Source organism: Melanerpes formicivorus, unplaced genomic scaffold (assembly GCF_026170545.1).
Source record: "Melanerpes formicivorus ecotype bairdi unplaced genomic scaffold, bMelFor1.0.p_v2 SCAF_1, whole genome shotgun sequence".
In the NCBI taxonomy this organism is placed as follows: Eukaryota; Metazoa; Chordata; class Aves; order Piciformes; family Picidae; genus Melanerpes; species Melanerpes formicivorus.
Window position 1 is genome coordinate 65389429 of NW_027142353.1, and position 24437 is coordinate 65413865.

At 44.7% G+C, this 24437-nt stretch overlaps 1 protein-coding gene across 1 annotated transcript in view; it reads left to right on the forward strand.

Annotated features, from left to right (window-relative positions):
- Positions 1-24437, forward strand: part of SLC36A4 (solute carrier family 36 member 4) — a 102191-nt gene that overhangs the window by 20917 nt on the left and 56837 nt on the right. The window contains exons 7-8 of the mRNA XM_068145730.1: positions 10061-10288; positions 13719-13817. Of these exons, the coding sequence (XP_068001831.1) occupies positions 10061-10288; positions 13719-13817 (327 nt within the window). The remainder of the gene's footprint in view (positions 1-10060; positions 10289-13718; positions 13818-24437) is intronic.

Sequence of the window (24437 nt, forward strand, 5' to 3'; positions counted from 1 at the left end):
GTTCCAGATAAGTCTGGCAGCATGCAAATATGGGGCTTATGGTACTGAAGGGAAACTGGAACAGGACCTGAAGGTTGACTGCAGCAAGAGTGGAGCAGGAGCACACTGAGACAGAAAAAAGACTCTGTGCCCAAAAGAATATCACAGTGTCACAGTATATTAGGTGTTGGAAGACACCATGAGAGATCATGGGGTCCAACCCTCCTGCCAAAGCAAATATGGTCCCCTTTCATGCTATAGTTACTTTGCTGTTCCTGCTTGAGCAACAGAAAACCTTAAGTCAAGTGTCCTGGCATTTATCAACTCATTTGTGAATATTTGCTGAGTTCTCTGGAAAATTGTCCTTTTCTTGTTGTTTGCTGATAAAGCTAAAAAATGCCACAGAGGTCCTTGCTGCAGGGATGAACTTTTGATTGGATCTTTAGACCTTTGAAGATGACCCATCAGTGGCATGCTATGGAATGGAATTAATTCCACCCCCCCTCCAGCTTTTGTAAAATGGAAAGAAAAATTACAGAGGAGATTTTACTTAAGTATAAAATTAGAAGTGTGAAAAATAGGTAGTTTGAAAAGTTGAGTACTGAGTGATAACAAAATATCAGAACTAAATGAATGAATAGAATAGAATAGACCAGGTTGGAAGAGACCTTCGAGATCATCGCGTCCAACCTATCATCCAACACCACTTAATCAACTAAACCATGCAACCAAGCACCCTGTCAAGTCTCCTCCTGAGCACCTCCAGTGATGGTGACTCCACCACCTCCTCAGGCAGCCCATTCCAATGGGCAATCACTCTCTCTGTAGAACTTCCTCCTAACCTCCAGCCTAAACCTCCCCTGCCACAGCCTGAGTCTCTATCTTCTTATTCTGGTACTGGTTGCCTGGGAGAAGAGACCAACCTCTGCCTGTTTACAACCTCCCTTCAGGTAGTTGTAGAGAGCAGTAAGGTCACCCCTGAGTCTCCTGCTGTCCAGGCTAAGCAACCCCAGCTCCCTCAGTCTCTCCTCACAGGGCTGTGTTCCAAACCCCTCACCAACTTCATTGCCCTTCTCTGGACTCGTTCCAGCAAGTCAACCTCCTTCCTAAACTGAGGGGCCCAGAACTGGACACAGTATTCAAGGTGTGGCCTAACCAGTGCTGAGTACAGGGGCAGAATGACCTCCCTGCTCCTGCTGGCCACACTATTCCTGATGCAGGCCAGGATGCCATTGGCCCTCTTGGCTGCCTGGGCACACTGCAGGCTCATGTTCAGCCTACCATCGACCAGCACCCCCAGGTCCCTCTCTACGTGGCTGCTCTCCAGCCACTCTGACCCCAGCCTGTAGCACTGCATGGAGTTGTTGTGGCCAGTGTGCAGAATGTCTTGCCTTTTCATGCCAAATTGCAGAATTACAGTGTAGTCTTTAGCTGCCTGATGACATTGGTTTTGTGCCAGATCTGGCCTTGTCTGTTGTACTGCGTGTTACTCCAAGTTGAATAAAGAAAGAATTAGAAGGCACCAGTGAGCTCAGACACTACTGTTTTGATCCCACTAGGTGCTGAAGAGTCCTGTAGCCTGTGTGACAGAAAGAGTGAGGTTTGGGATACAGAGATGGTCTTGGTCAAAGAGACTAAGGAAGTAGATTTCTTGCTTCTGAGACAGTTTTTACAAGAAGTGTATTCATCAGTTGAACTGAATTTTGTGCATTAGTCATTGTCTGAGTGCTTGACATAAGGAATCTGATAACCAGATTTGCAAAGGTGTTTAGTCTCCCTGGATACTGCTGAAGTTGGCGAGTCCTGTGCTTGAGCTATGTAAATGACATATCAGGTGAAGCACCCCTGCAAAGAAAGCTTCTTCAGACATCACACCAATATGTAAGTTAGTACTTCAATAACTGAACTGATTTCTGATGGAAGCCACCTTGTGACTGGGGACTTGACTAGTAGTCATGATGCCTAGTGACTTCAGTGGCTGTGTGCTTCCTTTCTAAAGCCATGTGATTTCCTCATGTGCTTTAGGGAAATGTCTGTGGAACTCCCAGGTACACTCATGATAATCATAGAACAAAATGCAGATAATGTGTGTTCAAATGGGAAGTTGTTTAGTTGTTAGTGGTTTAGTTGTTTAGGTGGGTTGGATTGGTTGGTAGGTTGGACGCGATGGTCTTGAAGGTCTCTTCCAGCCTGGTCTATTCTATTCTATTCTATTCTATTCTATTCTATTCTATTCTATTCTATTCTATTCTATTCCATTCCATTCCATTCCATTCCATTCCATTCCATTCCATTCCATTCCATTCCATTCACTAGGCTCTGTGACATACACAGTCTCAAGCTGTGCCAGGGGAAGTTTAGGCTGGAGGTGAGGAGAAAGTTCTTCACAGAGAGAGTAATTTGCCACTGGAATGTGCTGCCCAGGGAGGTGGTGGAGTCACCATCCCTGGAGGTGTTCCAGAAAGGATCGGACATGGCCCTTGAAGCCATGGTCTAGTTAGTCCTGAGGTGTTGGGTGACAGGTTGGACCTGATGATCTCTGAGGTCTCTTCCAACCTTGTTGGTTCTATGATTCTATATACAAAAGAGTATGTTTTGCATGCCTTTTCCAAGAACAGATCATTTGGATGGCTAAGTGAAAAGATTTGTCTAAACTGATACTCTGATTATGTATTTCAGATTGTTTTGCTTTCCTCAGGGAAAAGAAAGTTAGATGCGGTATCTGATGTTCTTGGCCCAGCATGACAGCCATGTGCAGTGATGCAGTAGCAGAAAGCAGCAGGAGATTGAAAGTGATTGTTGTCCAGAATATGAATCTAAGATTATATTAATTCAAATATTTCAGAGACTGAGTTAGACAGACAGTGAGTCATAGTCCATCCTAACACAATCAGCACTAAACTTACACTAAGCTAAACAGAATATGAGAGTTTAAAAAAAAACCCCAAACTCCTCCTGCTGCTTGGTATTTTGTGACTTGTGTGAGCAGTTTTAAGAGTTATCTGGTGAAACTTTGTAAGGATGCACTCTTGCAGTGATGGTGATGTTGGCCTGCACCTGAACAAATCCATAGAAGCTCATCTTCATTAGAATTCATTGCTGCTCCTTGCCATCAAATCTCCCAGAGCTGGTTGCTCCACTCTGAGGGGGTATAATGACCCTTACTTTCTGTAATTCTGGTGTTTGACTTTCTGACTCAGCTTTCTCTCATTACTCAGTCACTCTTGCCTGTTTGTTCAGATCTCCCACACAGCTGAGTTTTGCCAGATCTTATCTCTCAAGCTGCGCCAGGGGAGGTTTAGGCTGGAGGTTAGGAAGAAGTCCTACACAGAAAGAGTGATTGGCCATTGGAATGGGCTGCCTGGGGAGGTGGTGGAGTCACCATCACTGGAGGTGTTCAGGAGGAGACTTGATGGGGTGCTTGGTGCCGTGGTGTTGGATGATAGGTTGGATGTGATGATCTTGAAGGTCTCTTCCAACCTGGACTGGTGTAGTTCAGTTCTATTCTATTCTATTCTATTCTATTCTATTCTATTCTATTCTATTCTATTCTATTCTATTCTATTCTATTCTATTCTATTCTATTCTATTCTATTCTATTCCATTCCATTCCATTCCATTCCATTCCATTCCATTCCATTCCATTCCATTCCATTCCATTCCATTCCATTATCCTGTGAGCCTCTTCTGAGTCTGTACAGGATCAGTATTCTGTTGTGTTTCAAAATCAGCTACTGTGGTGTCAGTATTTTCTGTGACCTTACTGTAAGTGGTACTGCTCTGATAGTGTTAAAGCTCCTCTATTGATATGAAGCTGATTGAAAGGTATGCAGTACTCAAGGCCACACCTTGAGTCCTGTGTCCAGTTCTGGGACCCTCAGTTTAGGAAAGATGTTGAGTTGCTGGAAGGTGTCCAGAGAAGGGCAACAAAGCTGGGGAGGGGTTTGGAGCACAGCCCTGTGAGGAGAGGCTGAGGGAGCTGGGATTGCTTAGCCTGGAGAAGAGGAGGCTCAGAGGATACTTTATTACTGTTTGCAACTCCCTGAAGAGAGGTTGTAGCCAGGTGGGTGTTGGTCTCTTCTCCCGGGCAACCAGCACCAGAACAAGAGGACACAGTCTCAGGCTGCACCAGGGGAGGTTTAGGCTGGATGTTAGGAAGAAGTTCTTCCCAGAAAGAGTGATTTGCCATTGGAATGTGCTGCCCAGGGAGGTGGTGGAGTTACTGTGCCTGGAAATGTTTAAAATAAGACTGGGTGTGGCACTTAGTGTCATGCTTTAGTTGATTAGATGATGTTAGGTAATAGGTTGGACTTGATGATCTTAAAGGTCTTTTCTAACCTGGTTAATTCTGTAGTTTCCATAGCAGGAAAGAAACTCTCCTCCTCTGTCTTTACAGCAGTATAACTGTGTCCTTAGGATCAGTTACATGGTACATAGATGATCAGAGGGCTGAAGCTACTCCCCTGTGGGGACAGGCTGAGAGAGTTGGGGCAGTTCAGCAGTGTTACAGACACAGTAGCTTTGTCATCTGATGGCAAGCTGATGTCTAAAATACTCTGTGTACACTTTCAGCAGTTATTAAGGCATATGTGGAACTTCATTTCACTTGGGTTTTATTACTATACTAAGGTATAATCCTCCATAGGGATCAGCTTTGGGAAACAGACCTGTTTCAGGTGGGCCTCTAACTTACATGTTTTTAATATATCTGAAGTAATTGGGGCTGGAGCACTTTCCCTGTGAGGGCTGAGGAAGCTGGGCTTTTGCAGCTTAAAGAAGAGCAGGCTTTTGGAGTACCTAGCAGCAGCTGTCCAGGAGTGCAAACAGGTTGCCTGGAAAGCAGAACCAAGCTCCTTGCTGAGGTCAAGTGGGAGGACAAGAGAAAGTGGACGTAGAATAACACAGGAGATTCTGATCTGAGGCAGAGAAAAACATTAAGACAGTCAAGCAACCAGAACCAATTACCCAGGGAGGCTGTGCAACAGTCTCCATCCTTAGACTATTTCAAGGCCCAGCTGGAGAATGGGGAGAGGAGCAATCTGTTTTGACCCCGTAACTGTTGGAGCTATGAACAAGTAATTGGGCTACAGATTTCCTGAGGTGCTGTCTAACCTAAATAATTCTATGATTCAGTGACCCAAACCTCCACTTTTAAACGAGGTAATGCAGAAGACTGTTGAGAATATGATGTTTTGTTTAGTGGAAGACAAGCAAAGTGACTCAAATAAGAGATGGTGTGGAACAGAAGAAGGGGCAATAGGGAGACTGAATTGTGTGGAACTAACCTTTATTACAGACCTAGAATTGCAAGTTTGGGGATAAAAACATAGAAGTAGGTGATTTTTCATAGTTAGGACTAAGACAGCTATGGCTGTAAATCTGATTTGCTTTTTTTTTGTCTTTCCAGCTAGAATGTCCTTGATGCTCCTTCTTTCTTTAAACTGGATCTGACTCAGGCTCCTGAAAATCATGACATTTTTGAGAATCTAGTTGGCCTTTGTTTTCTTCTGGTGAATGCTGAGGCAGGGAAGAGTACAGGGAGAAGGAGTAGCATGCTCACAGCCTTGTAAAGCAGACTATAGTGTTGTGGGCTATCATAGAAATATAGCTCCTGTCTGAAATGTGTGAGTGGGAAGTGGGAAGCTCAAACTGGGGAGTCACAGTCTGATCATTTTAGTTGACTGTGTTTTGCACCAATATTAGGACACAGTCTCAAGCTGTGCCAGGGGAGGTCTAGGCTGGATGTTAAGAAGAATTCTTCACAGAAAGAGTAATTGGCCATTGGAATGTGCTGCCCAGGGAGGTGGTGGAGTCACCCTCATTGGAGGTGTTTAGAAAGAGACCGGATGGGGTGCTTGGTGCCATGGTTTAGTTGATTAGATGGTGTTGGGTGATAGGTTGGACTCGATGATCTCAGAGGTCTTTTCCAACCTGATCTATTCTATTCTATTCTATTCTATTCTATTCTATTCTATTCTATTCTATTCTATTCTATTCTATTCTATTCTATTCTATTCTATTCTATTCTATTCTATTCTATTCTATTCTATTCTATTCTATTCTATTCCATTCCATTCCATTCCATTCCATTCCATTCCATTCCATTCCATTCCCTCATCTGATGATAGTTGTGGAGAGTTCATGAGCAACTCTAGTATGTGCCTCACGTTTCTGTGAAAACAAAAGGCACATAAATATAAAGCCTAGTTTTGTATGACCACTGTTCCCTAACACAACATGGAGATGTGATCTGGTTTTAAGCCCATCATCACGGTAGCTGATCATAGGAGACCTGATATTGAACAGCATTATATAAGAATAGAATAGGATAGAGTAGCATAGAATAGAATAGAATAGAATAGAGTAGAGTAGAGTAGAATAGAATAGAATAGACCAGACCAGGTTGGAAGAGACCTTCAAGATCATCGTGTCCAACCTATCATCCAACACCACCTAATCAACTAAAGCATGCAACCAAGCACCCCATCAAGTCTCCTCCTGAACACCTCATTGCCCTCTACAACTACCTGAAAGGTGGTTGTAGCCAGGAAGGGGTTGGTCTCTTCTCCCAGGCAACCAGCACCAGAACAAGGGGACACAGTCTTAAGCTGTGCCAGGGGAGGTTAAGACTCGAGGTGAGGCGAAAGTTCTTCACCGAGCGAGTCGTTCGTCATTGGAATGTGCTGCCCAGGGAGGTGGTGGAGTCACCGTCCCTGGAGGTGTTCAAGAGGGGATTGGATGTGGCACTTGGTGCCATGGTCTAGTCATGAGGTCTGTGTTGATAGGTTGGACTCGATGATCCTTGAGGTCTCTTCCAACCTTAGTGATACTGTGATGCTTATATTATACTACCTTTCACAGTCATATTAGCCAGTAAACACTGACTGACTGTCTAGCTGGAATTTGGTGTATTAATAGGAAAAATCAAATATTTCTGACTTTAGGAACATTTTGTTCGGGTTTGTGTACAGAAATAGAATGTCTTAAGAGAAAAATGAAGTGTTTAAATGCTTGAAATGATTTGAGTAGCAGCTTGTTTATCCTGTGGTATCTTAAAAATGTGCTTTAGATCCTGAACTGTATCCTGCTGTCAGTTACTTTTTTTTTTCCTCTTAGGTATAATTTATTATTTTAAAACCAACTCATTAGTCTTAAGGAGATTTATACAAATTGAAGGCTCTTTAGCTTAAATATTTGCTGTAACTGAGGTTTTCAATGGGGCTCAGATGCTCAAATCACACTGTAATTCTTAGAAATGCCTCTTACGTGGCCCTGTGCACAGAGCAGCTCTGGCTGGCTGTGTGTGCACACGTGCAAGCAAGTAAACACATGAGACTGCAGTGGAGGTGAAAGGTGGTTGGAAGTGTTTGCTTTGTGTGTCTGTTTTAAGTGTGGTGAGAAAACAGGCAACGTTTACAGAGAGCTTTGCTTTATGCGGCATTAGGGAAGTAATTTGATTAAGTGTTCGACATTGTTTGGCAAAGTGGAGTTACTGTAGCTGCATGAATTCACTGGGTTTCAGTTCTAAATGTATTAATCTCTCCACAGCTTTCTGGAAATGTTATCTTAGTGAAAACTAAACAAATGTTAGGTGTTGTGTACATGATGCTTAAGATTCTCGCAAGGTGGAAACAGTGTTTCAGCAATGACACAGTCTCAAGCTGCACCAGGGGAGGTTTAGGCTGGAGGTCAGGAAAAAGCTCTTCCCAGAAAGAGTAATTGGCCACTGGAATGTGCTGCCCAGGGAGGTGGAGGAGTCACCATCCCTGGAGGTGTTCAAAAAGGGACTGGATGTGGCACTTGAAGCCATGGTTTAGTTAGTCCTGAGGTGTTGGGTGATAGGTTGGACTTGATGATCTCTGAGGTCTTTTCCAACCTCACTGATTCTATGATTCTATGGTGCTCGACTACAGGGGGAGACTCAAGAAGAACCATTAAGCACAGGAGGCAATAAACTACTCACTGAGTTCCACCCAAGTAGGGGAGATGCTGCTTCTGTGTATTAGCCATTGAGGCTGTGAGGTGCTCTCATGCGCCTAGCATGGCAAGGGATTGGTGCTAGTTGCTGGCAGGGTCACCATGCTGCCTGGATGGCTGGTCTGGCTCCAGCAGAACAGCAGGTGGTATGATGCATTTCCATGAAGGGTTCTTGCATCTTCCTGGGTAAACTGAGGCACAGCACAAATTCCAGTTGATAGGGATGCAAGGCTTGGCTCCTCATGGCTTCTCAGGCTTGCAGTAAGTAGGGCGCATGGCTTCTACCCCAGGTCTTGGACAAGGCGAGTCTAGGCAAGGCAGGTCCAAGCAAGGCAGATTCAAGCAGGCAAGTCAGGGCGACTACAAATCAGCCTGTATTTATCACTTGCCTGAGATTCATTTGGGCCAACAGGGCAGCTGAAGCCAGCAAACAGTTACACAATGAAATGGGAGTTTGCCAGGCTGTGACCATAGGAAGGCAGGAACAAAGGCCTGGTCTAGGAGAGGCATGGCCAGTGTGCATGCTCTTACCCAAAAGGGAGACATTGTTCACCTGTTGTTTTGTCCCTTTTCCCACATTAACCTGGACTCCTGCAGGAGGGAGCAGGGAGAGTGGGACCATATCTAGTCATACCAGGATCTGTCTGCGTTTGTGCTGGGCCCATTTGGCCCTACCACCACACAGCTGCTTTCTCCCTCTGCCTCATGAAAGTCTCATAGTGCTAGTGAACCTTTGATTGCCTCCTCTGTCTTGTCTTCTCTTTGGGGGGGGGGTGTGACAAGATGACCTCTGGGGGTCCCTGATGCATGCTATGATGCTATGATTTTCTCCACCACTTCTCATTCCTCAAAAAAAAAGTAGTAGCCCTGAGTTAGTGTGACCTATAAAATAAAACAGGTGGATTTAAGCTCTGGTAGTGGTGATGTTTGCTTAGAAATACCACAGCTCTGTGAGAACTTGCACTGCAATGATAATGATTGCCCTCTTTATTGTACAGCCTACCATGTTTGGAATTTTGAGGCAGGATCTATGATCTTATTTCACTTGCACAGATAATAAACTGACACTATAAAGAAGAAATGACACTGAGAGAATTGTCTATAAATTGAGCAGCCTTGGGCCCATGCCTGTGAGCAGTGTGATAAGGATAGTAATATTTAAGAATTGCTACACTTGTATGCTTCCTGTCAATCTTCTTCTGAATTTGCTTCCATATTAAGTTGTGAGACTGTGGCTGTAGTAGCTGGTTGTCTGACAGTACCTGGGAGTCAGAGTGCTGTCTTCATAGGTTATCTTACATAGTGTTTTCCCATTTTTGCTTAAGATTTTGTGCTATGTGGAACTTCTATAAAAAGGTTTTAATTTATTTTTACCCTGCCTTGATGCCTTTTTGTAGTCATCCAGCCAAAGGCTTGCTGTAGCATGAGCAGATTAAGCACAGCCCAGTGCTGATTTGCTGCAGTGGAAGGGAAAAGGAAAAGATACACTCCTAGGGAAAAGGCATGATGAGATGTAAAACAAATGGATTCTAACCATTAGCATCTTGCAGCAAGCAAAATAACCATCATCTCTTGGTCATGGTGTGCACATAGCACACTTCTTTGCCTGAGTCTTTAACAGTTAGACTAGTTATCTTCAGGGTATTCAGCCCCCTGATTTGGAAGACAGAGATGAGGAACAGAATAAAGTCCCTGTAATCACAGAGAATCAGGACTGTGCTAGGACTGTGGGGCCAGAGGGAATGCACTTGAGGATATTGAGGGAGCTAGCAGAAGAGCTTGCTGAGCCACTCGCTGTCATTCATGAGCAGTATTGGCCAGCTGAGGAGGTCCCAATTGAGTGGAAGTTAGCAAATGTGACACCTGTCTACAAGAAGGATCAGAAGGGCAGGATCTGGGATGCTACAGGCCTGTGAGCCTGAGCTTAGTGCCAGGGAAGATTATGGAGCAGATAATCTTGAGTGTGACCACGCACAGCCGGCTTGGGTTCATGATACGCTGGGACAAATTCCTCTCTATACAAACAGCCACGTGCCCATCTGTATACAGAGATTCCATGCTCCCCCTGCTTAATGTATTTTTTTTTTATTCTTCTATTCTACAGGTCCATGAAGGATTCTTGGAAAGCAAGATTGCTTCCATAAATGTCAGTGCCACCAGCAGCTCTTCTGAGAGGAGGAGTACTGATTTGCGCACATACATGCTGTGTTTCCTGCCCTTCCTGATCCTCCTGGTCTTTATTCGTGACCTCAAGAGCCTGTCCTTGCTTTCATTGCTTGCCAACGTGTCCATGGCTGTCAGCCTGGTGATCATTTACCAGTACATTGCTAGAGTGAGTATAAGAAAGCAAATGTCTGCATTTTCAGTGTGGCAAGTTGCATTTGGTGCATGTGACAGTTGATATAGGAAGTTGATAGGAAGGAGGTTGACTTGCTGGAGCGAGTCCAGAGAAGGGCAACAAAGTTGGTGAGGAGTTTGGAACACAAGCCCTAAGAGGAGAGGCTGAGGGAGCTGGGGCTGCTTAGCCTGGAGAAGAGGAGACTCAGGGGTGACCTTATTGCGCTCTACAACTTACCTGAAGGGAAGGTGTAGACAGGCAGAGGTTGGTCTCTTCTCCCAGGCAGCCAGCACCAGAACAAGAGGACACAGTCTCAGGCTGCACCAGGGGAGGTTTAGGTTGGATGTTAGGAAGAAGTTCTATACAGAGAGAGTGATTGCCCATTGGAATGGGCTGCCTGGGGAGGTGGTGGAGTCACCATCATTGGAGGTGTTCAGGAGGAGACTTGACGGGGTGGTTGGTGCCATGGGTTAGTTGATTAGGTGGTGTTGGATTGGTTGGTGGGTTGGACACGATGATCTTGAAGCTCTCTTCCAACCTGGTTGTTTATTATTATTATTATTATTATTATTATTATTATTATTATTATTATTATTATTATTATTATTATTATCTGATAGATACTGACTGACAATCTCTGATAGGCAAGATTACCTTGTATTTTATTGAGGCACCTTAATTTAAGGAGATGCCTTAGTACTTGAGGCAGGCTTTAAACACAAGGTTGTCCAGTATTTTTGAAAGAAAGGATAATATTGCTGCAACTGAGATAATAAAAATATGTCTTGTTGCAACTCGGAGGCCTTGAGAGGAATCATGTGTGAATTTTTATGAGCTGCAGACAGAACTTGCAAGGTTTTTCATCTGTGGTCAATCTTTCTGGTGCAGCAGAAGAACAGTTCATAGATTCATAAATTCATAGGATGGTTTAGGGCAGAAGTGACCTTAAAGATCATCTATTACCAGCTCCTCTACCATGGGCAGGGACACCTTCCACTATACCAGGTTGTTCAAGGCCTCATCCAACCTGGCCTTGTATGCCTCCAGGGAGGGGACATTCACAACCTTCCTGGGAAACGTTTCAGTGTCTCACCATTCTCACTGTCAATGAGTTCTTCCTAATATCTAGTCTAAATCTACCCTTCTCAAGTTGGTCTCTTCTTCCAGGCAGCCAGCACCAGAACAAGAGGACACAGTCTCAAGCTGCACCCAGGGAGGTTTAGGCTGGAGGTTAGGAAGAAATTCCACACAGAGAGAGTGATTGCCCATTGGAATGGGCTGCTCAGGGAGGTGGTGGAGTCACTGTCATTGGAGGTGTTTAGGAAGTGACTTGATAGGGTGCTTGGTGCCATGATTTAGTTGATTAGGTGGTGTTGGATGATAGGTTGGACACGATGATCTCAAAGGTCTCTTCCAACCTGGTCTGGTCTATTCTATTCTATTCTATTCTACTCTACTCTACTCTACTCTACTCTACTCTACTCTACTCTACTCTACTCTACTCTACTCTACTCTACTCTATCCATTCCCTTGCATCCTGTCACTGAGAGCCCTTGTAGTAAGTCCCTTTCCAGCTTTCTTGTAGGCCTCCTTCAGGTTACTATAAGGTCTCCCCAGAGCTTTCTCTTCCCTGATTGCCTTGACCCAGGTGTAGGACCTTGCACTTGGCCTTGTTGAACTTAATGAGGTTGGTTTGGGCCCACCTCTCAAGCCTGTCCAAGTCCCTCTGGATGGCATCCCTTTCCTCCAGCATGTCAGCTGGACCACACAGCTTGCTGTCATCCACAGACTTGCTGAGGGTACACTCATTGCCACTGTCCAGGTTACTGACAAAGATGTTAAACAGCACTGTCCCAGTACTGACCTCTGAGGGCCCTCACCTGTCACTGGTCTCCTTTTGTACATTGAGCCATCGATTGCAATTCTTGAGTGTTAGAACAGCAATGTTTATTTCTAGTTCTTCTCCAGTACAAAGAGGAAAATGTTAAGACTTACCCTTTGGTAATACACATTGCAGACTTCCATCTCCAGAGAAGTTGAACAGTTGCTGCATTTTCTGGGTTGCTGCTGGTTTTCATATTTGGAGGTATTTCATAATGGAACAAATTAAACTGAAGGCTGAAAAAAAAAATCACATCTGGAAAGCTCTGATTTTTTTTGTTCTGATGGTTTTTTAGAAGTGCTAAGTAATAGACACTGTTGCCTGCATGGTGTAGGTACGTGGTGAGAGCCACTATTGTTTCACATGAGCGTTATGAAACAAGTGGGGAGTGGAGGATGGGAGGGGAGGAGGAGGGTGGGAAAGCCAGCAGGAGATATTCACTGGGAGAGGAGGCAGGAGAAGTTACATAAAGAGATTGGGGAAGATAGAGAGCAGTTAGTTGGTCTGCAGGAACTCAACTTGTATTAAAAGGATTTTCTTAAACTGTCCCTTATGTGTATGAAGAGTATCTGTGCAATATGAAAGCAGATAAGAAAATGCAACACAGTAAGAATAGCATAGGTTTGCAAAAGATTAACCTTGAGGTGTGAGCTTTGCCTTTTGTTTTAATTGATGCTCACTCCTATACACCAGTGGGATACTTTGAGGATTTCTAGTGTCAGCAGTGTGGACATAGCTGGGGTTGCTTAGCCTGGAGAAGAGGAAGCTCAGGGCAGACCTTATTGCTCTCTGCAACTGCATGAAGAGAGGTTGTAGACAGGCAGGGGTTGGTCTCTTCTCCCAGGCAAGCAGCACCAGAACAAGGGGACACAGTCTCAAGCTGCACCAGGGGAAGTTTAGGCTGGAGGTTAGGAAGAAATTCTTCATAGAGAGAATGATTGGCCATTGGAATGTGCTGCCTGGGGAGGTGGTGGAGTCACCATCACTGGAGGTGTTTAGAAGGAGATTTGGTGAGGTGCTTGGTGCCATGGTTTAGTTGATTAGATGGTGTTGGATGATGGGTTGGACGCAATGGTCTCTTGAAGGTCTTTTCCAACCTGGTCAATTTATTTTCTATTCTATTCTATTCTATTCTATTCTATTCTATTCTATTCTATTCTATTCTATTCTATTCTATTCTATTCTATTCTATTCTATTCTATTCTATTCTATTCTATTCTATTCTATTCTATTCCATTCCATTCCATTCCATTCCATTCCATTCCATTCCATTCCATTCCATCCCATCCCATCCCATCCCATCCCATCCCATCCCATCCCATTCTTACCTGTAAATGCCTGTGTGTGGGTGGAAAGGTGGCTAGCAATGTGTACAGAGGACTAAGTTTAGGAGGAAAACCAGGGAGTGCAAATAACAGTATACACACCACTGTCTGCATGTGCTGAGGTCTCTTTCCTGTAGCATGACGCATCAATCAAAGTTGTGGGACCAGCTAATGTGCTTTACATGTCACTGTGTTTTGTTTTTTGTTTATAATTCAGGATATGGGAGATCCTAGAAAACTGTCTTTTGTGGCTGGCTGGAAGAAATACCCACTGTTTTTTGGGACTGCAATATTTGCCTTCGAAGGAATTGGTGTGGTAAGTCCTTTTTGCTAACTCCTCAGAATACCTGAAGCTGTGCTGCATGGTGGGATTCAGGCAGCTTTAGTCCTGCTGTTATTTGGTTGTTTTTTTTGTTGAAGCACTGCTCTGCCATGTTGGTATGGAAAGGGTTCATTTGTTTCGTCAAGCAGTGCAGAAGTTGAGGATGCAACAACCCCATCAAAGGGGAGTTTGGCGAATGTTGGTTGCTACTTGGACACTTCACACTTTCCTGAATTATAAGAATGCCTTTAGTTGAAGGTAGATTGAAAAAATAGTGTAATAACTGGTATAATAAGCTGCTCTATAATGATATAGTACTCAGCTAATCATATGATGATACCATAATTAGAATGATTCAACAGCTCAGTTTTAGGTGACGAATGTGTAAAAATAGGAACATACTCAGCATCCTTCTTTCCTTTTTGGGATCACAGAGGACAATGTGGTTTATCAGAAATGTATTATTCTTGCCTCAAACTTGCCCTATAAATATGAATTGATAGAGGTGATTAAAATAAAAGGGTAGAAATACCAGACTGGTTTTTTATTTGTGGCTTTCTGACAGTGAACTTTGATTCTTCCTTGTTTCCTGAGGTATCTCGATTAAACAGACCTAGCACTCACAAATCCAGTTATTGAATGTGGATCTCTTGCAATCAACCCCCACCTGGCTACAACCTCCCTTCAGGTAGTTGGAGAGAGCAAGGTCTCCCCTGAGTCTCCTCTTCTCCAGGCTAAGCAACCCCAGCTCCCTCAGCCTCTCCTCACAGGGCTTGTGCTTGAGATGTCTCCCCAGCCTCATTGCCCTTCTCTGGATACGTTCCAGCATCTCAACATCTTTCCTAAACTGAGGGGCCCAGAACTGGACACAGGACTCAAGGTGCGGCCTAACCAGTGCTGAGTACAGGGGCAGAATGACTTCCCTGCTCCTCCTGGCCACACTATTCCTGATGCAGGCCAGGATGCCATTGGCCTTTTTGGCCACCTGAGCACAATACTAGCTCATGTTGAGCTGGCTGTCAACCAGCACCCCCAGGTCCCTTTCTGCCTGGCTGCTCTCCAGCCACTCTGACCACAGCCTGTAGCACTGCATGGGGTTGCTGTGGCCAATGTGTAGAACCCAGCACTTGAATGTGTTAAATCTCATTCCCTTGGCCTCTGCCCATCTGTCCAGCCTGTCAGGGTCTCTCTGTCTTGATGTTAGAGACTTGATTTTTAGATTGTATTCTGGAGTGTCTTGCAAATAACCCTTATCCTGTGAAGCTATCTGAAGGTTTCATTATAAAGGAAAGACCTATGTTCTTAATTTTACCAGTTGATTGTGGCTGATCTATTTTATGCAGTCAGTTAGCCTTAGACAGTTCTGAGGCCTCGTTTTTCCTTTTCCTTGACTCCAAACATTCTTTATTCTAATTCATCCTGTATTCATCTGAGAGCAGCCAGATTATTGATTGTTCTGAACAGGGGCTGCCAATGAAACTCTGAGATTTTTTTGCCTGGTTGAACCACCTGAAGCACAACCTGAGGAAAGGAAAATTTCCCTTGGTGTGGTGTCTCCATCACCACTGATCTGTGTAAAATGGTCTTTCCTGCTAGGAATGTTTAATGATCAACAGTTTGAGTAGGGGAACAGAAGATTTATAAGGCATAGTATAAAACAGTACTGAGTCTTAGCCATAGCAGTCAGGAAGATTTATTTTCAAAGGTACTTAATTGATTTTTTGTTTTTATTAACAGGGGAGTGGCTAATGTAGGCAGGAAATAAATAGCAGTTCATAATGCCATGCTCTTCTCTTTGAACAAAGTAATTGACCAGGGGAAAAGTTCTCTAGCACTGAGTTTTTTTAATCCTGTTGTTACAAACAGATTTTTATATATGGATTTCCAACCCCCTCCACGCCCCCCCCCCCCCCCCCCCTTTTCTTTCAGTTTAGTATTTGTCATCATGTGGATTGGACAGCAGCACTCTCTGCTGGGTTAGGAACTGGCTGGATGGCTGAGCCCAGAGAGTGGTGGTGAATGGTGCTGCATCCAGCTGGCAGCCAGGCACTAGTGGTGTCCCCCAGGGATCAGTGCTGGGACCCATCCTGTTCAATGTCTTTATTGATGATCTGGACAAGGGGACTGAATCCACCATTAGTAAGTTTGCAGACAACACTAAATTGGGAGCAGGTGTTGATCTGTTAGAGTGTAGAAGGGCTCAGCAAAGGGACCATGACAAGCTGGACAGATGGGCAGAGTCCAAGGGCATGAGATTGAGCACATCCAAGTGCCAGGTTCTGCACATTGGCCACAGCAACCCCATGCAGTGCTACAGGCTGGGGTCAGAGTGGCTGAGAGCAGCCAGGCAGAGAGGGACCTGGGGGTACTGGTCGATGGTAGGCTGAACATGAGCCTGCAGTGTGCCCAGGCAGCCAAGAGGGCCAATGGCATCCTGGCCTGTATCAGGAATAGTGTGGCCAGCAGAAGCAGAGAAGTCATTCTGGCCCTGTACTCAGCACTGGTTAGGCCACATCTTGAATACTGTGTCCAGTACTGGGCCGCTCAGTTTAGGAAGGAGGTTGACTTGCTGGAAGGTGTCCAGAGAAGGGCAATGAGGCTGGGGAGAAGGTCTGGAACACAGCCCTGTGAGGAGAGACTGAGGGAGCTGGGGTTGCTTAACCTGGAGAAGAGGAGGCTCAGGGGTGACCTTCTTGCCATCTACAACTACCTGAAAGGGGACTGTAGACTGGAGGGGGTTGGTCTCTTCTCCCAGGCTACCAGCACCAGAACAAGAGGACACAGTCTCAGGCTGCACCAGGGGAAGTTTAGGCTGGAGATGAAGAGAAAGTTCTTCCCAGAAAGAGAGACTGGCCATTGGAATGTGCTGCCCAGGGATGTGGTGGAGTCACCATCCCTGGAGGTGTTCAAGAGCGGATTGGATGTGGCTCTTGGTGCCATGGTTTAGTTGTCAGGTGGTGTTGGGTGATAGGTTGGCCTTGATAATTTCTGAGGTCTTTTGCAATCTGGTTGGTTCTGTGATTCTGTAACATCCAGCAGTAATCTAATCACTTGAAGCATGACTATAATTCTTGAGTAAGTATTAAAATGAATGAGTCTGATTCAATGGAGGAATCTAAAGTCCTGTTTTCCATGGGGAACGTGATTCAGGGAGGTGCAGTGATTCAGCAGATTCCTGGTAGGATTTATTTCTTTATCTTGAGAGAGGATATTTCTCTCTTAGGTGGTTAGTGTGAAAACATGAGTTTGCGTTAATATGTGTCATTAATTTGGGACTGATTAGCTGTCCCTGTGTAATAAGAAAATGAGCATTATGGAAACAATTTGGAGTACTGTTGCTTTGGCTATAGCTTACCCCTAGATAAATGGACTTTAAGAACATTAATTTTACTGACTGGTGTCTGTAGTAAGTCAAAAGAGGAAGAGCAGGCTGCTTATGATTGAAATACAGAATCTCTAATAAACTAAGGCAGTGCCTTGAAGCTAGCACTTGTGGAGTAGTAAGAGCTAAACATCTGTGTTGCTTTGTGGTGTAGCACCACAACAACCCCAGGCAGTGCTACAGGCTGGGGTCAGAGTGGCTGGAGAGCAGCCAAGCAGAGAAGGAACTGGGGGTGCTGGTCGATGGTAGGCTGAACATGAGCCAGCAGTGTGCCCAGGTGGCCAAGAAGGCCAATGGCATCCTGGTCTGTATCAGGAACAGTGTGGCCAGCAGGAGCAGGGAAGTCATTCTGCCCCTGTACACTGCACTGGTTAGGCCACACCTCGAGTCCTGTGTCCAGTTCTGGGCCCCTCAGTTTAGGAAAGATGTTGAGCTGCTGGAAGGTGTTCAGAGAAGGGCAACAAAGCTGGGGAGGGCTCTATGAGGAGAGTCTGAGGAAGCTGGGGTTGTTTAGCCTAGAGAAGAGGAGGCTCAGGGGAGACCTTCTTACTCTCTACAACTACCTGAAGGGAGGCTGTAGATAGGTGGGGGTTGGTCTCTTCTCCCAGGCAGCCAGCACCAGAACAAGTGGACACAGTCTCAAGCTGCACCAGGGGAGGTTTAAGCTGGGTGTTAGGAAGAAGTTCTTCACAGAAAGAGAGATTGGCCATTGGAATATGCTGCCCAGGGAGGTGGTGGAGTCACCATTACTGGAGGTGTTTAAAAAGAGACTGGATGGGGTGGTTGGTGCCATGGTTTAGATGATTAGATGGTTTTGGATGATGGGTTGGATGTGATGAAGGTCTCTTCTGACCTTGTCTTGTCTATCCTATCCTCTCCTATCCTCTCCTCTCCTATCCTCTCCTCTCCTATCCTATCCTATCCTACCCTATCCTATCCTACCCTATCCTATCCTACCCTATCCTACCCTACCCTATCCTATCCTATCCTATCCTATCCTATCCTATCCTATCCTATCCTATCCTATCCTATCCTATCCTATCCTATCCTATCTCATCAGCCAGTGTTATAAAAATATTTTGAGATACTTTTGAGAATAGTATATGCTGATGACTGAGCTGTTCCTATCTTCCTTTGAGATCAATATAAACTGGTTTGATAGCAGATATGAAGAACTTTGTTGTGCTGCTGTGGTCCAGGCTACTTGTTCAATTGTTGCTTCAACTATTAAGGCAGACATAAGGTTGCAGCCACATCAAAGGGCTGATTAATCCTAATGTATGCTAAACTCTGAGTGATACTTGTAACAGGATTAAAAAGTGCTGCACTCTGTTGCTTGTGCTGTTCAATTCTTTGCTCCCTGCTTGAGTTGTCTGTAAAAATGGGGTCACAGCTGGTTGGTAGAAGGTATCTGCCTCAAATTGTGAGTATCTTGGCAGCCAGGTGGTTTGCCATCACTGTGTGCTAACACGAGGAGTTGGCAGCAGGGGTACTCAGTGATCCCCTTAATGCTGAGTTAGCAAACAGCAACTGGAGAGCTCAGGACTGTCAATCTGGTGATTATTGAGTGCTGTGTCCAGTTCTAGGCCCCTCAATTTGAGAAGGACATTGAGACACTTGAATGTGTCCAGGGAAGGGCAACGAGGCTGGGGAGAGGTCTCAAGCACAGCCCTGTGAGGAGAGGCTGAGGGAGCTGGGATTGCTTAGCCTGGAGAAGAGGAGGCTCAGGGGAGACCTTATTGCTCTCTACAACTACCTGAAGGGAGGTTGTAGCCAGGTGGAGGTTGGTCTCTTCTCCCAGACAACCAGCACCAGAACAAGAGGACACAGTCTCAAGGTGTGCCAGGGGAGGTTTAGGCTGGATGTTAGGAAGAAGCTCTTCCCAGAAAGAGAGATTGGCCATTGGAATGTGCTGCCCAGGGAGGTGGTGGAGTCATCATCCCTGGAGGTGTTCAAAACAGGATGGGACGTGGCACTTGAAGCCATGGTTCAGTGGTCAGGTGGTGTTGGGTGATAGGTTGGACTTGATGATCTCTGAGGTCTTTTCCAATGTGGTTGGTTGTGTGATTATCATTCAAGGTCTTCAGAGTCAGTTGGAGGTTTCAACACTTGTAAGTTAAGATTTGAAGATGGTCAGGGTGACCTTGTGAAAGCCATATTGGCAGTGTTACGACATTTTGTGGAGTAGTAGAGCAACAGAGCTGCAGTACTCGAGTGAATATAACACACCATATCAGATACTCAGTTTTGGTTTCATCTTTAAATTGAAGATTTGTCTTCAGAAAGCAATAATATGTTTGTTAGAAGATGGGGGAAACATCTATTCAGCCCTCAGTGGCCCTTTCTCCGTACAGGGCTGCGTTGGGGATGGGAGAATCTGCAGCTGCTTCTTTCCCCCTGCTTTAGCTTCTTTCTGTCTGTGGGCTCCCTGCACTAGGCCAGGCTACCTGGCAAATCATGGGGATGGTGCTCAGGCCAGAGAAGACAACACCACTGCTTGAATACAATAGTTGCAGGTGATAGGACAGAGTGAATGTGTCTTTCACAGAACATGTAATGTTCACAGTATCACAGTAACACTAAGGTTGGAAGAGACCTCGAGATCATCGAGTCCAACCTGTCACCACAGACCTCATGACTAAACCCTGGCACCAGGTGCCACGTCCAATCTCCTCTTCAACACCTCCAGGGATGGGGACTCCACCACCTCCCCAGGCAGCCCATTCCATATTGTTTTGTAAGAAGTATATTCAAGAGCCTCTTTCATATCTCAAAGGTGAGTGGGTCTGTTTAATAATGAGTGTGAGATTTTGGTTACTTGAAGTAAAAAGTAACTTCAGACTGTGCCAAAAGTGTAGTTAAACCTCTTGAACATCCTTCTCAGAGGGGTGTAAATGCAAAGCCTTAAATATGCCTGCAGCATTATCATGTGCAGGTAATAGCTTTGCATAATGCCATGCTTATATCATAGCAGTTAAACTTAATGAATGTTTTGCAGTGGGAGTCTGGTTGCCTTTCTCATTCAAGGTATAAAAACCAAAATCAAATGTGGAAATGGTATTTCAAGATAAGCTGCAGGGGAAAGGAGGATGAAATAGATCCTTAATGTTTAAACAAGAAAGAGAATGTTTTCTTCTCTGTTACTTATAAATATGCTGAGCTATGTACAGGTTGTACACCTGAGTGTGGTGGGGTGGTTTTTTGTTTGGTTTGGGTTAGAATAGAATAGAATAGAGTAGAATAGAATAGAATAGAATAGAGTGGAATGGAATGGAATGGAATGGAATGGAATGGAATGGAATGGAATGGAATGGAATGGAATGGAATGGAATGGAATGGAATAGAATTAACCAGGTTGGAAGAGACCTTTGAGATCACCGAGTCCAACCTATCACCCAACACCATCTAATCAACTAAACCATGGCACCAAGCACCCCATCCAGTCTCTTCCTAAACACCTCCAATGATGGTGACTCCATCACCTCCCTGGGCAGCACATTCCAATAGCCAATCTCTCTTTCCATGAAGAACTTCTTCCTAACATCCAGCCCAAACCTCCCCTGGCACAGCTTGAGACTATGTCCTCTTGTTCTGGTGCTGGTTGCTGGTGCTGGTTTTTTGTTTTGTTTTTCCCCTGTTGAGTGCTGATTAGCCTTGAGAAGGTAAAATGTTACTTTCCAACAGTAATTTGAGGTATGGAAAATAAGGCTTCTGATATGTCATTCGTTCCTTGAAGATGTCTGTTAAAACTGCTTTTGAACTTAGATATCACAGCCTTGCAGGAAAAGGCAGGGTGGTATTTGTGTACCAACAGACAGGCTTTGGAATCACATTAGGCAGCAGCTAACCAATTCCAGGAGATATAAAAAGTCCCCCAAACTAAGTGGATTATAATTGCAAAATGTCATTTTTTGGGGGGTTGTGGAAGTGATGTGGGTGAGCTTGTTGGGCCTGTGGTTTTGAGATAAAAGCCTCATTGTCAAAAATTCTTTTGCCAGATTCATGTTACCCTTTAAAAAAAAAAATTAAGGAAACCCAGTGACAGTCCTCTCTTGTCTTCAAAGCCAGACTGGATTTGCCAGACAGGTAACATGACATCACTGAGCACAAGCCCTGTGAGGAGAGGCTGAGGGAGCTGGGGTTGTTTAGCCTGGAGGAGAGGAGGCTCAGGGCAGACCTTATTGCTGTCTACAGCTACCTGAAGGGAGGTTATAGCCAAGTGGGGGTTGGTCTCTTCTCCCAGGCAACCTGTGATGGAAGGAGAGGATGCAGTCTCAAGTTGCACCAGGGGAAGTTTAGGCTCAAGGTGTGGAGGAAGTTCTTCCCAGAAAGAGCAACTGGCCATTGGAATGTGCTGCCCAGGGAGGTGGTGGAGTCGCCATCCCTGGAGGTGTTCAAGAGGGGATTGGATGTGGCACTTGGTGCCATGGTTTAGTAGTCATGAGGTCTGTGGTAACAGGTTGGACTTGATGATCTTTGAGGTCTCTTCCAACCTTACTGATTCTATGATTCTTTGAATTCCAGTGCCTGAAGGGAGTCTATAGGAAGGATGGAGAGAGACTGTTTATGAGGGCCTGTGGTGGCAGGACAAGAGGCAATGCCTTCAGTGTAGAGAAGAGCAGATTTAGGTTGGGTATCACGAAGAAGTTCTCTACTATGAGGGTAGTAGAACACTGGAACAGGTAGCCCAGGGAGATGGTTGAGGTCCCTTCCCTGGAGATACTCAAGGTGAGGCTCATGAGGCCCTGGGCAGCCTGGTCTTGCTGGGGATGTCCCTGCTGACTGTGGGGAGGTCAGACTGGTTGACCTTTGGAGGTCCCTTCCAGCCTGGACCATTCTATGAGTCTGTGAATTCATAAAAGCCCTAGTCATCCACTGCTGAACAGTTCTGCAAGCACCAGTAATAGCTCTCTAGTAAACATTGTGGCTTAAAAGATGATTTCAGTAGGAAGTGGTGCGTTGTGTATTTTTCAACTCATCTCTGGAATTCTTCAGTTTGTACTTGAGTGCTTCACAGAAAAAGTGGTGAGTGGTTTAGCTCTAAAAGTGCTGTGCTCTCATGCCAAATGGAAGTGTGTGAAACTTTCTGTTCTTCTAAGAAAAGCAAACAGTTGTCATTGTCTTCCCTTCTGTATTGGATGGATTGATTTTTCAGAATACAGTGATTATTTCTTTGAAGGATGGTTGTGGTAAAATGTAAGATGTGAACTGCAAGACCCTTTCTATTGCTAGGATTTCTCTGTTGGGTCTTGTTGGTATTTAACTGTCTTAATCCAGAAGTGTGCTTGGTAGTTTTCAGTGTTCTTTACCCCAGGATAGAGAAGCTTCTGTATTTAGAATTGTAAAACTTTGCAGGATAGGATAGGATAGGGTAGGGTAGGGTAGGGTAGGGTAGGGTAGGGTAGGGTAGGGTAGGATAGGATAGGATAGGATAGGATAGGATAGGATAGGATAGGATAGGATAGGATAGGGTAGGGTAGGGTAGGGTAGGGTAGGGTAGAATAGAATAGAATAGAATAGAATAGAATAGAATAGAATAGAATAGAATAGAATAGAATAGAATAGAATAGAATAGAATAGAATAGAATAGAATAGAATAGAATAGAATAGAATAGAATTAACCAGGTTGGAAAATACTTTGAGATCATTGAGTCCAACCTATCAGCCAACACCATCTAATCAACTAAACCATGGCACCAAGTGCCTCATCCAGTCTCCTTTTAAACACTTCCAGTGATGGTGACTCCACCACCTCCCTGGGCAGCACATTCCAATGGCCAATCACTCTTTCTGTGAAGAACTTTCTCCTCACCTCAAGCCTAAACCTCCCCTGGTGCAACTTGAGACTGTGTCCTCTTGTTCTGGTGCTGGTTGCCTGGGAGAAGAGACCAACCCTCACCTGCCTACAACCTCCCTTCAGATAGTTGTAGACAGCAATAAGGTCTCCCCTAGGCTTCCTTTTGTCCAGGCCAAGCAACCCCAGCTCCCTCAGTCTCTCCTCATATGATTTGTGCTCCAAACCCCTCCCCAGATTTGTTGCCCTTCTCTGGACATGTTCAAGTGTCTCGATGTCCTCAATTCCTCAATTGAGGAATCCATATAACACTTGAGTGACTTTGACAGGGCAGGTATTCTAAAACAGTGACAGAACTAAGATGCTGCTTTTTAGTTTTCAGTTTCCATTGTAGGGAAGTATTTAATATTGTATTCACAAAGTCACACGAGGCATGATATTCCATAAACTTATCTTAAGGTTAAACAAATGTCATAATGGAATGATAAATAAGCTCTTAAATCTTGAAATAGTTAAAAGAAGAGAAGAACCTATGGAGAAAATGCTGGGTTTGGGTGGCAGGCTAACCAGGATTTAAAGAGTTCCTTCATGAATTGTTAAATCAAGGCCACCAGAATTGGGCAATTGTTGTTTTTTGTGGAGATGAGTAATTCCTTTTCCTGGTGAAACAGGTAGGAAGCTGCTTTGCTGGAAACTGAGAAGATTGGGTATTGGAGTGATAGAATTGCTCAGCAGATTTCAGAAGTGTTCTGTAATGAGAACTTGCCTTCTGTATTTATTTGCTTTCTATAAGTCTTTTACTATAAAAATTGATGTACAGTCACCATTTGGCTTGCATCTTTCCTTGGGTAATAGTAGTCATCCTTTTATTTGCAGTCTTGAGGGATCTGTTAAGGAAAATTAAATTGTTTTTGTGCTTGTTGCAGAACAGTGATAGTCTGTGTCTCTCTTGAGCAAGCTTACAAACTAGATCTACAAGTGACGGAATAAAAGGTTGCTAAAAACATTGTGTACAGTGGAAGACAAGGACAGGCAAGCAAAACATAGCAATGTAATAGACATATAGAGCAGGATAGGATAGGATAGGATAGGGTAGGATAGGATAGGATAGGATAGGATAGACCAGACCAGGTTGGAAAACACCTTTGAGATCATCGAGCTCAACCTGTCACCCAACACCATCTAATCAATTAAACTATGGCAATGAGCACCCCATCCAGTCTCTTCTTAAACACCTCCAGTGATGGTGACTCCACCACCTCCCTGGGCAGCACATTCCAATGGCCAATCTCTTTTTCTATGAAGAATTTCTTCCTAACATCCAGCCTAAACCTCCCCTGGTGCAGCTTTGAGACTGTGTCCTCTTGTTCTGGTGCTGGTTGCCTGGAGAAGAGACCAACCCCCACTTGGCTACAACCTCCCTTCAGGCAGCTGTAGA